The 11,746-nt window shown below is 35.4% G+C and overlaps 1 protein-coding gene across 1 annotated transcript; it reads right to left on the bottom strand.

Moving 5' to 3' along the window:
- Positions 1-633: 633 nt before the first annotated feature.
- Positions 634-5,011, bottom strand: LOC142517952 (pyruvate kinase isozyme A, chloroplastic-like). Its single transcript, XM_075620487.1, has 6 exons — positions 4,289-5,011; positions 3,643-3,733; positions 3,318-3,511; positions 2,240-2,361; positions 1,510-1,988; positions 634-1,306 (listed from the first exon to the last, which is right to left on the bottom strand). The coding sequence occupies exons 1-6, from the start codon at positions 4,856-4,858 to the stop codon at positions 1,005-1,007; spliced, it is 1,758 nt and encodes a 585-aa protein (XP_075476602.1). The 5' UTR covers positions 4,859-5,011; the 3' UTR covers positions 634-1,004.
- Between the last annotated feature and the right edge of the window lie 6,735 nt (positions 5,012-11,746).

Here is an 11,746-nt window from a genome sequence, read left to right as displayed (position 1 = left end):
TGTGGCTCGTATGGAAAGTTTTCTAATTTGTTTATACAAGTATTTCAATTAAACTTTTCTCTCAAGCTGTTTTTCTAGCCCTATTAATCAATATAGATATAGAATAACCAGAACGTGTTTGTTATCTATTTTTTTGGAGTCTTAAAACACAAGATGGATGGTTTTTGAATGCTTAAAGCGATAAGGGATTATCAGTGCTTTTCAAGCTTCTTTTTTTTATGTCCTTTCTCGTAACTTTATCTCAAATTGTTTTGGAAATGGGAAAAAGGGTCGGCTAATAATTTTAGCCCAGTTTGTGTCCTGCGGCCATTATGTTTTCTTAGTAAATATTAAGTTTTTTTATTACAACATTGAGCGGTGGGTGGGAAAGAGTTCGAACCCACGCTTCTCGTCCAAAGAGAGGTTTATACCCACTTCAGTGATGATAACATGACTGTAGGAGTGTTCGGTATTCAATGCAGAAGCACACCGAAGAAGCCTATAGTACTATTTTCTCCCTGAAATCAACAGCTACAGCTTTTCATAAAGTGATGTGCTCATCACAAGTGGCCAACTTTTGAAAATCACATCACCCTGCTTATCGAGGTGATAAATTCCAGGGGGAAGAAATCCAAAAGCGAGAGTGAGAGAAAATGAACGAAAATGAAAAATACATAGAACAGATCAAGATTCACAGTTGCATATGAATATATGCCGAGTTACCACAAGGAATCTCTTCAACAAAAACTAAAGATTCTAACCGAAACTCGGGACAATGGAAGCCAAGAGAAAATACAACTCAACTTTGCTGCTACAAAATTAAACTGTTGCTCAACCAAGACACATCCTGACATCCATCCTAGCAAACCGTATAATTAATTAGTATGAGCCGTGAGTTTGATGACATGATTTGTGGCAGGACCATTTGATTTCCAAGATTAACCAAAATACCGAATGCTCATATGCTTAAACACCATTTGATGGATGAAACGATACTAAGGAACCTAGCCACCTCTCTATGACTTCTAAGGGACGTTCATAACTTGAATAGATTGCAACATGTCTGAGACAGCAATTACCAGGTCGCCTGACTTTATCATTCCCCGTGCTTTGAGCAAGGAGAAAGTTTTGTTGAGGTTAGTCTCCATATCATCAGAAAAGCTCAAACGGAATGGTATTAGACCCCATTGCAGGTTCAGGCGTCGCCGCACAGATGTGGTCGTAGTAAATGCAAAAATGGGGCAGTCGGGTCTGCAACGTGACAGAAGAGATGCCATGTGACCAGATTTGGTGTAAACAAATATCGCATCAACCTCCAAGTTATTGGCTGCAACATTTACACAAAAACCTAGTGAAAAATTGAGGTAAAAACCAATTACGAAGAGATTAAAATCTTGTCTGAATCCATATTACACGTGGGATACATGAACAAGATATCAACTTATTGACTTGCTGAACATTAGCACAGAAAATATGAAAAGAGTCAGTGTAGTAGCTATTCATACAAATTGGAGCACAGTTAAATCTTACCCATCTTAGCAGCAGAGTTGCATATCTCTTCTGAAATGCTGTCACCAAAAGAAGATGCTATACCAGGGAGTTCCATAGCTTCGTGACATTTCTGCTCTCTCCACCATTTCTCAATTCTCACGCTAACACTTCTCAACACGGCCAAAGCCTTTTCAGGGTACAGTCCCATTGCCGACTCACCGGAAAGCATCAAGGCATCTGATCGTTGGCGAACTGCTTCAGAAACATCAGCTACTTCAGCTCTGGTTGGTGTGGGGTATTCTATCATAGATTCAAGCAACTGACTCGCAACAATTACAGGCTTATTTAATTGCCTACAGACTTGAACTATTTTTTGCTGTTCCGATGGAACTTGCTCCAAGGGGATTTGCGCACCAAGATCTCCTCTCGCCACCATAGCTCCATCTGATGCTTTAATGATTTCTTCCAAGTTCTTCAATGAGTCAATACTTTCTATTTTTGCAATCACAGACACGTCTCTGCATGACCAAATCCATAGAAATCAGTTATACGAAAATCTGAGGACTTGAAGTACATGTTGATTTTATCATAGAATCAATGTTCACAGAAATGCTCCACAAAGTGGGAACAGGGGTGTGGGATCAGAGATCATGAGGTCATGCTGATCTAATTGACGCCAGATTATAATTTGGGCTACACGATGACAGGCTGCTACTTGTCTATGACTCTGAAACAACTAGTCAAAGCTTTAATTAAAATTTTAACTCACTTATCACGAGCTCGTGCCTTAATATAGCTCTTAAGATGCTTTATAACCTCAGCAGACTTGACAAATGATATAGCAATAAAATCAACACCCTCAGCAATCCCAAAATCAATGTCCAACCAATCCTGAAAGAATAATGTTTTAAGGTGAGAATATTTGAAATAATCTGAGCATGTCGCAAACTCAATCAAAAACAATATGAACATCAACCACAATATACAATCACTGATATTATGCTAACACGAGGCAATTTCAGAAAAATTGTGTTTCTTGAATCATTTTCTCAACCTCGGCCAATTTATTTCCAGAACTTTCCACAATGATAGAACAAAAATTAATTATCTGTATTTTGTAATGAAATGCCACGTACCCAAAAGATTAATTACGTTTTGGAGCTCAATGCCAGTCATTTGTCATTGGAAAGGCATAAAAAAGATCAACTATGTTTTGGAGCTCAGTGCCGGTTATTTGTAAAAGGAATTTCATAAAATAACAAGTCAAGAAGGAAAAAAATAGCAAACTTTTGCATTGAGGCTGAAAACCTTTTGCCAAAGTAGTCCATGAGAGCTTTCTCTTTGAGAACCAAGTAACCTGTTTTATCCCACAATATATAACTATGTCCACACTCTACGGCATTCCAAGACTACGATGACTGCGTGTCATGGCCAAACTTCTGATATACCACTAAACTGCAACCTCTCTTATTCCATCCTTGTATCTTATCTAAAGCTGTAACATCATGTTCACACAATTTTTAAGAACTCATCTAAGGATCTTACTGAGGTTTCTCCACATGCTTAATATTGTTGAATAAAACTCAACACAGACGATGTGAATTTAAATTCCAGTCCCTAACACTCTCAAACCTAACTTTCAGTCGCAAACGAATATGCTACATTTAAAATGCAAGTCAAACTAAGAGTCATTTGCCACCAAATACGCAACATTTAATATGTAAGTCAAACAAAGGAAAAGGTCATGCTTCGATGAAACAAGAACTAAGAAGCCCAACGACGAAACTTATAAATTATAATTGCTTAGAGGAAATTATATCAGAGAAATCAAGAGGCAATTTAGGTACCTTGGAGGAAATTGTAGGCAGCATTGCATTGCGTTCCCTTACTAAGCTACCATCACGCCAGAAAGTAAGATTGGCCCTGGGTAACAGGAGCCCAGGATCAGTACATAAACACTTGACATCTGGACCAATTTTCTCAATCACTTCAAACCTCACCATTCCACCATCTACCAGAAGTTCATCACCTACTTTTACATCTGCCACATCAGATGTAACAAGATTCATTAGCATCACATGGTTTTTCGTGCATGCTATATATCACACAGAAAAATAATAATTTTTAAGTCCAACACTGCCTCAAAGTTGTTTTAAGATATATGTTCCGAACCTTCAGCAAAGCCATCATAGCTCACATTGATAGTGTGTTCAGGAAGACCTGAATCAAAAGCTCGAACACTGAAAGTCCATATTTCACCATCCTGAATATGAAACAAAAGAAGCTACTTTGCTATAAACACAATTTAACAAAGAAATATATTATTTGGAGATGCATACCATAATCATATCATTGTTGACCCTAAAAAATGAAAAGCAAGCCATTCATCAATGGAAGGTATTTCCAAGGATGAACCTAAATCAGTATGACTCTTAACATTTTAGAATAATAAAATTTTAATGCAACGTGGCTTGTACATTTGAATCTTAAATATCAGAAGCATTTAAAACAGATGGATCCATGTGAAACCGGGAAAGAAAAATAAAAGAAAAGGAGTATCTCAACCGATGCTAAAAACGCAGACCTCTTTCACTCATAATTAGTAAATATTACAATCTGAAACACTTAGCACCAAACTATCGCATAAGATTCTCGAAAAAGCCATAATTCATCACATTGAAATATATCAAGCCTTAACTTTATGCTCTGAGTCTACGACCAAACAATTTTCTTTTACACGCACGGCTGAGTAAACCAGTTCATACTAAATGAATTAATAATGCCTAGAAAATATTTACACAAATAAAAGTTCCATTACCTCAGCTTTTGCGGAAGACGAACCACCAAGATCTCCCATGTGAATCTCACTCCCCTCAGTATCCATCATAATTGCCACAGCGTACCCCTTCTCCTCATTCAATCTCCTCACCCGCTGAATCACCTCACGATGCCACTCGCGCGTTCCATGACACATATTAATCCTCGCGACATTCATCCCGCCAACCGCCAGGGCCTCCAGCTGCTCAGGCTTACACGAAGCTGGGCCGATCGTACAAATCAGCTTCGTCCGCCGCGTGCTCCGGAACCCATTCTCCTTCAGTTCTGCCTCCGTAACCGCGTCAACTTCAATTGAGCTCGAATCAGACACCACCTGGAAACGAAGGTGCTCCTGGAGTGCAGCGGATAAAATCCCCCCAGCGCCGTTGCCGGAGGTAAAGATTGATGGATTGGCATCAGGTGCAGAGGCTTCAACACAAACGGGGGATTTATTGAGGTTTTTGGTGTGCGGAAGACGGAAATTAGCGTGGGGGAAAGGGAGTGAGGGTTTTGAAATGAGGTGTTTTGGGGAGTGGGAGGTGGATGTGAACAGGTAGAGAGATTGAGCCATAATGGTCGGGAAACTCTTCAACTCTGCCGTGATTACACGATAGCCGGCGTCGGATCAGCGGCGGGAGAGGGAATGAACCGAGAAAAACGAGAAGTAATAAAGAGAGCGGCGGAGAAAGCTAGAAGGGGAGCTTTGGAAGCCATTATCTCGTGTGCAATCGGTTCACGTGCTCCGTAATATATTTGACCAACCAACGTCTTTATTTTTTACCGTTTGGGCTTTAGAAAAACATGGATCCACCTTCGGGCTTCCACCCCTGGACCATCATAGCAATTCCTCACTACATTTATCTTTTGTAGTGTTTAATTTAAAATTGGTATTTTTTTAATTAATTATTAGTGTTGTGAAAAAGTAAAAATTTATGGTAAAAAGTAAAAATCTCAAACTCTCAAAATTTACCAAACTACACACTTTATAATATTTTTCTCTCTACTCAATTGTGATTTTCTTCACAAATGAGAGATCTATTTATAGGAAATCTTTACAAATAATCCAAAAATAAAATACATCATTACCTACATCATCACACACTAATTTTCAATATTTACAACTCTTATTTTCAACATTCAAATATTCAACATTCAAATATTCAATACTCACATTTTAAATATATTTTTCAACACTCCCCCTTGTGATGATGATCATAATGATTGTCTTCATTACGTGTTTTTATACTGCCTCGTTAAAAACCTTACTAGGAAAAACCCATTGGGATAAAAACCATAGTAAGGGAAAAAGAGTGCAGTCACGTAAACTCCCCCTCATGTTGACACGAACAATTCTTCACAAATTTCGTAGATTGCGCATCCCAATATTATATATGTGCTTTCTGAATATTGACGTAGGAAGTGCCTTTGTGAAGAGATCTGATGAGTTTTCACTTGATTGAATGTGACGAACATCAATATATTTATTCTTCTCTAGCTCCTTAGTGAATGCGAAGAACTTAGGAGGAATATGTTTAGTTCTGTCGCTTTTTATGTATCCTTCTTTCATTTGAGCAACACATGCAGCATTATCTTCATATAGTATCACATGCTTCTCATCAGATGATAATCCGCATGAAATTTGGATATGTTGGGTCATTGATTTTAACCACACACATTCACGACTTGCTTCATGTAGTGCAATAATCTCGGCATGATTTGATGAAGTTGTTACGAGTGTTTGTTTCTGAGAACGCCAAGATATTGCAGTGCCTCCACGAGTAAATACATATCCAGTTTGGGAACGTGCCTTGTGTGGATCAGATAAGTATCCAGCATCAGCATAACCAATTATACTTGGATTAGCATCTTTTGAATACAAAAGTCCCAAGTCTGTCGTTCCTCGTAGATAACGGAATATATGTTTAATTCCGTTCCAGTGTCTCTTTGTTGGATATGTGCTAAATCTTGCCAACAGATTCACGGCAAAAGATATATCAGGCCTTGTACAATTTGTAAGGTACATAAGGGCACCGATGGCACTTAGATATGGTACTTCTGAACCAAGAATATCTTCATCATCTTCACATGGACGGAATGGATCTTTTTCTATGTTTAATGATCTAACAACCATTGGAGTACTTAAAGGATTTGCTTTATCCATATTAAAACGTTTAAGGATCTTCTCTGTATAATTTGTCTGGTGAACAAACATTCCACATTCTTTTTGTTCAATTTGTAAACTCAGACAATACTTGGTTTTTCCAAGATCCTTCATTTCAAATTCTTCCTTCAAGTATGACACAACTTCTTGAATTTCTTTATTCGTTCCAATGATGTTTAAATCATCAACATATACAACAATAATTACGCATCCGGATGTTGTTTTCTTAATGAAAACACAAGGGCATATTGAATTATTTACATATCCCTTTTTCATCAAGTGATCACTTAGTCGATTATACCACATTCGACCTGATTGCTTTAACCCATATAATGATCTTTGTAATTTCACAGAATAACATTCCCTGGGTTTGAACTTTGTGCTTCAAGCATCTTAAATCCTTCAGGGATTTTCATATATATATTACTATCAAGTGATCCATATAAGTAACCTGTAACAACATCCATAAGACGCATTTCTAAATTTTCAGATACCGCCAAGCTAATCAAATACCGAAACGTAATTGCATCCATCACAGGAGAATACGTTTCTTCATAATCAATTCCAGGCCTTTGAGAAAAACCTTGTGCAACAAGTCGAGCTTTATATCTTACTATTTCATTTTTCTCATTTCGCTTTCGAATAAAAACCCATTTGTATCCAACAGGTTTTACACCTTCAGGTGTAAGGACTATAGGTCCAAAAACATTACGTTTATTTAGCGAATTTAATTCAACCTGGATGGCATCTTTCCATTTTATCCAATCCTGCCGATTTTTACATTCACCAAAAGATTTTGGTTCATGATCTTCGTTATCATTTATGATGTCGATTGCCACATTATAAGAAAATATATCATCAATTTCATCTATATCTTTTCGGTTCCATATTTTGCCAGTATTAATATAATTGATAGAGATTTCATGATTCTCGTCAGTTTGTGGTTCTGACAGAACATTTTCATCATCATGTGTTTCTTCAGGAACATCATTCTCTATTTTGTGATCATCATGTGTTTCTTCAGAAACGTCATTCTTTATTTTGTGATCATCGTGTTTCTCTATGAATTTTCTTTTTCGAGGATTTTTATCCTTGGAACCGACTGGCCTTCCACGCTTCAGGCGTTTAATGACATCATGAGTATCTTCCATTTGTTTCTTTGGAATTTCAATTCGAGCAGGGGCATTTGCAGCATGTATATATGATTTAGTTACCCCTTTTGTGTCTGCAAATGCATCTGGTATTTGATTTGCTATTCTTTGCAAGTGTACAATTTGTTGTACATCTTTTTCACATTGTTTTGTTCTTGGATCCAAATGTAACAATGATGATACATACCATGTAATTTCTTTTTCGGTATGTTTCTGTTCTCCCCCTAACATTGGGAAGATTTCCTCATTAAAATGACAATTAGCAAAACGTGCTGTGAACACGTCGCCTGTCTGAGGTTCAAGATATCGAATGATTGATGGACTATCATAACCGATATAAATTCCAACCTTTCTTTGAGGTCCCATTTTCTTTCGTTGCGGTGGTGCAATAGGCACATACACCATACATCCAAAAATTCTCAGATGAGAAATGTCTGGTTCTTTACCAAATGCAAGCTGCAATGGGGAGTATTTATGATATGCACTTGGTCTGATGCGAATTAATGAAGCAGCGTGTAAAATTGCATGTCCCCATATAGAAATAGGGAGCTTTGTTTTCATAATCATTGGTCTAGCAATCATTTGCAGACGTTTAATCAATGATTCAGCCAATCCATTCTGTGTATGTACATGAGCAACATGATGCTCAACAATGATTCCCATAGACATACAATAATCATTGAAAGTTTGGGAAGTAAATTCACCAGCATTATCAAGTCTAATTTTCTTGATTGTATAATCGGGAAATTGATTCCTCAATTTTATTATTTGAGCAAGTAATCTTGCAAATGCAACATTTCGAGTTGATAATAAACATACATGTGACCATCTGCTGGAGGCATCAATCAATACCATAAAGTATCTGAATGGTCCACATGGTGGATGGATTGGTCCACAAATATCACCCTGAATACGTTCAAGAAACATTGGTGATTCAGTTTGGATTTTGACTGGTGATGGTCTTATAATAAGTTTTCCAAGAGAACATGCTTTACATTGAAACTTATTATTCTGAAAGATCTTCTGGTCTTTCAGTGGATGACCATGTGTATTTTCTATAATTCTTCGCATCATTGTTGAACCAGGATGTCCCAATCGATCATGCCAATTGGTTAATATCGAAGAATTATCAACTACCATGTTTGATTCAATGGGACTTATATGTGTATAATGCAATCCAGTAGGGAGCATTGGTAGTTTTTCAATCACATATTTCTTTCCTGATTTATATGTGATAAGACACATATATTTCTCATTCCCTTCATTCATTGTTTGAGTATCATACACATGGGAATATATATCATTAAAACTCAACAAATTTCTTTTCGATTGTGGTGAATATAAAGTATCATTGATCAAAAATTTTGTACCATTAGGTAACAAAAATTGTGCTTTATCACATCCTTTAATCAAGTCTACAGGACCTGATATTGTATTCACCGTTGTTTTTGTTGGTTTTAGTTCCAAGAAATATCTTTTATCTCGGAGGATAGTGTGCGTTGTACCACTATCGGGTATGCAAACTTCAGCTTTGCTCATAGCATTTTCCATATTTGAACTTCAAAAAATATGCAATGAAATAAATTACTTGCAATATATATTTAAATATAACACAAATCATAATTATACAATAAAACATTATTCTATGAATACATGAAAAATAGATTATTGTACATTTATATTCTACCATTATATTGTTCATTTTCAGAGAAATCGTTGAGAAAATCTGCAGCATCAATATTGTTCATTTCTATCCCACCAACATATTGATCATTTCCAGAGAAATCATTCATAAAATCACCAGCATCAAAATGAGTTGAATCACTCAAACGGTCACTGCGTTCAGTGAAGTTGGTCTCCTTTTCTTTCCCCTTTAATGATTCTTTATAAAGTTTACAAAGGTGCTCAGGGGCTCGACAAACTTTGGACCAATGTCCTGGAGTACCACATCTGTAACAAGAACTTTCATATCTTTTTGAGTGCTTCTCATTAACACTTGTATTCTCATGATGCCTTTTCTGTGGATGGTTTGGGACGTTCTTTTGAGAAGAGTTATAAAAATAACTATCTCGATTATTTTCAAAACCACGGCCTTGACCACGACCACGGCCAATTCCACGTCCACGTCCACGTCCACGACCTCGACCTCGACTTTGTCTTTGAATTTGATTTTGGTTTCCAGGTTTAAATTCATTTTTACTAACAGCATTTACTTCTGGAAATGCTGTTGATCCAGTGGGTCGGGACTGATGATTTCTCATTAATAGCTCGTTGTTTTTTTCCGCCACAAGAAGACAGGCGATGAGTTCAGAATATCTCGCGAATCCACGTACTCTATATTGTTGTTGTAGAGTAATATTTGATGCATGAAACGTGGAAAATGTTTTTTCAAGCATCTCAGATTCTGTGACCTCATGTCCACAAAATTTTAATTGCGAGATTATTCTATACATCGCCGAATTGTAATCACTGACTTTTTTAAAGTCTTGGAATCTCAATGTATTCCATTCATCCCGGGCGGTCGGAAGTATAACTTCTCTTATATGTTCGAATCTTTCTTTTAATCCCTTCCACAAAGCCATGAGATTTTTTTCAGTCAGATATTCACATTTCAATCCATCGTCGAGATGTCGACGCAAAAATATCATGGCTCTTGCCTTTTCTTGTGACGTGCATATGCCATTTTCTTTAATGGTCTCGCTTAGACCCAATGACTCAAGATGCATTTCTACATCTAGAGTCCATGGCATATAATTCTTTCCCGTGATGTCGAGCGCAACAAATTCGAGCTTTGTTAAATTTGACATGGTGGTACTAAAAAATTACGATGCATTTTATTAGTTAATAGTTATTGCAATACAAAGTAACAAGTACAAGTATTTGTAAAAATAAAGAAAACACACGAGGAGGATATTCTCCGATAAATAAAAGACTCGTGAGTATGATAACCAAAATAATTAAAAATAACCTTGAGAAAGCCATCTTCTTTTTTCTTCGAAAAATTTGATGATGAATAATTTTTAGAGAAGAAGAGAAAGTTGGAGTGATGGAATGTGTTTGTGAGATCATATTTATAGGGCAAAAAATAGCCGTTGTTTACCATTTATGACCGTTGGGGTACAAAAAAAATAAAGGTATGTATTTGTATAATTTTATGATAATAATATGATATATATAATATTAGACATGTTTAAATAATTATGTATATCATATCATAATATTATAATGAGTGTCATAATTTATTTTGTTTAAAAACCTTATAGGCTTTTATACTTGTCGTATCCCTTACCGGGAGTGTGGGATGTCGTCTTAACATCCTCCCAGGATTTATAACAAGTTTATGAAAAATTTATTTTTATTATTTCTAATAATAACATTATATTGTATATTAAATAAATACACAATAAATAAATAACAGTAAAATAAATATAATTATTTTTGTTACCTTTTTCTTCTGTTTGGAGCTTGGAAAAGTATGTAGGACTTTTAGAGGTTCGTGCTGATAACGTGTTGTGAAAAAGTAAAAATTTATGGTAAAAAGTAAAAATCTCAAACTCTCAAAATTTACCAAACTACACACTTTATAATATTTTTCTCTCTACTCAATTGTGATTTTCTTCACAAATGAGAGATCTATTTATAGGAAATCTTTACAAATAATCCAAAAATAAAATACATCATTACCTACATCATCACACACTAATTTTCAATATTTACAACTCTTATTTTCAACATTCAAATATTCAACATTCAAATATTCAATACTCACATTTTAAATATATTTTTCAACAATTAGAATATTATTTTCTTTATCCATCTCCATTTTTTTATTATATTTTTAAAAAAAACTAATTTTATTTACAAATTATTAAGATAGTGTAAATATTAAAACAAATTCAACCGGCAAGAGTTCAAATATTTTGAAAATTATTCCTGAAAAAAGAAATATGTAAATAGAAAGATAAAAATTTAAATGATACATCGGTTTATGTTGATGAAATTTGAAAAATAGTTTAGATTTTTAAAAACTTTATTCAATTCTATATTTTAATTTTTTGTTGTAATGGTATTAATTATTGGATTATTTGATTAAATGTAATAAAATATATATGAAATATTAATTATTGATATGGTTGTTGTTATTTTC

The sequence above is a fragment of the Primulina tabacum genome, chromosome 11 (assembly GCF_025594145.1).
Source record: "Primulina tabacum isolate GXHZ01 chromosome 11, ASM2559414v2, whole genome shotgun sequence".
NCBI lineage: Eukaryota > Viridiplantae > Streptophyta > Magnoliopsida > Lamiales > Gesneriaceae > Primulina > Primulina tabacum.
Note: the sequence above shows the minus strand (reverse complement) of the source record. Positions and strands in the feature narration are given on the sequence as shown.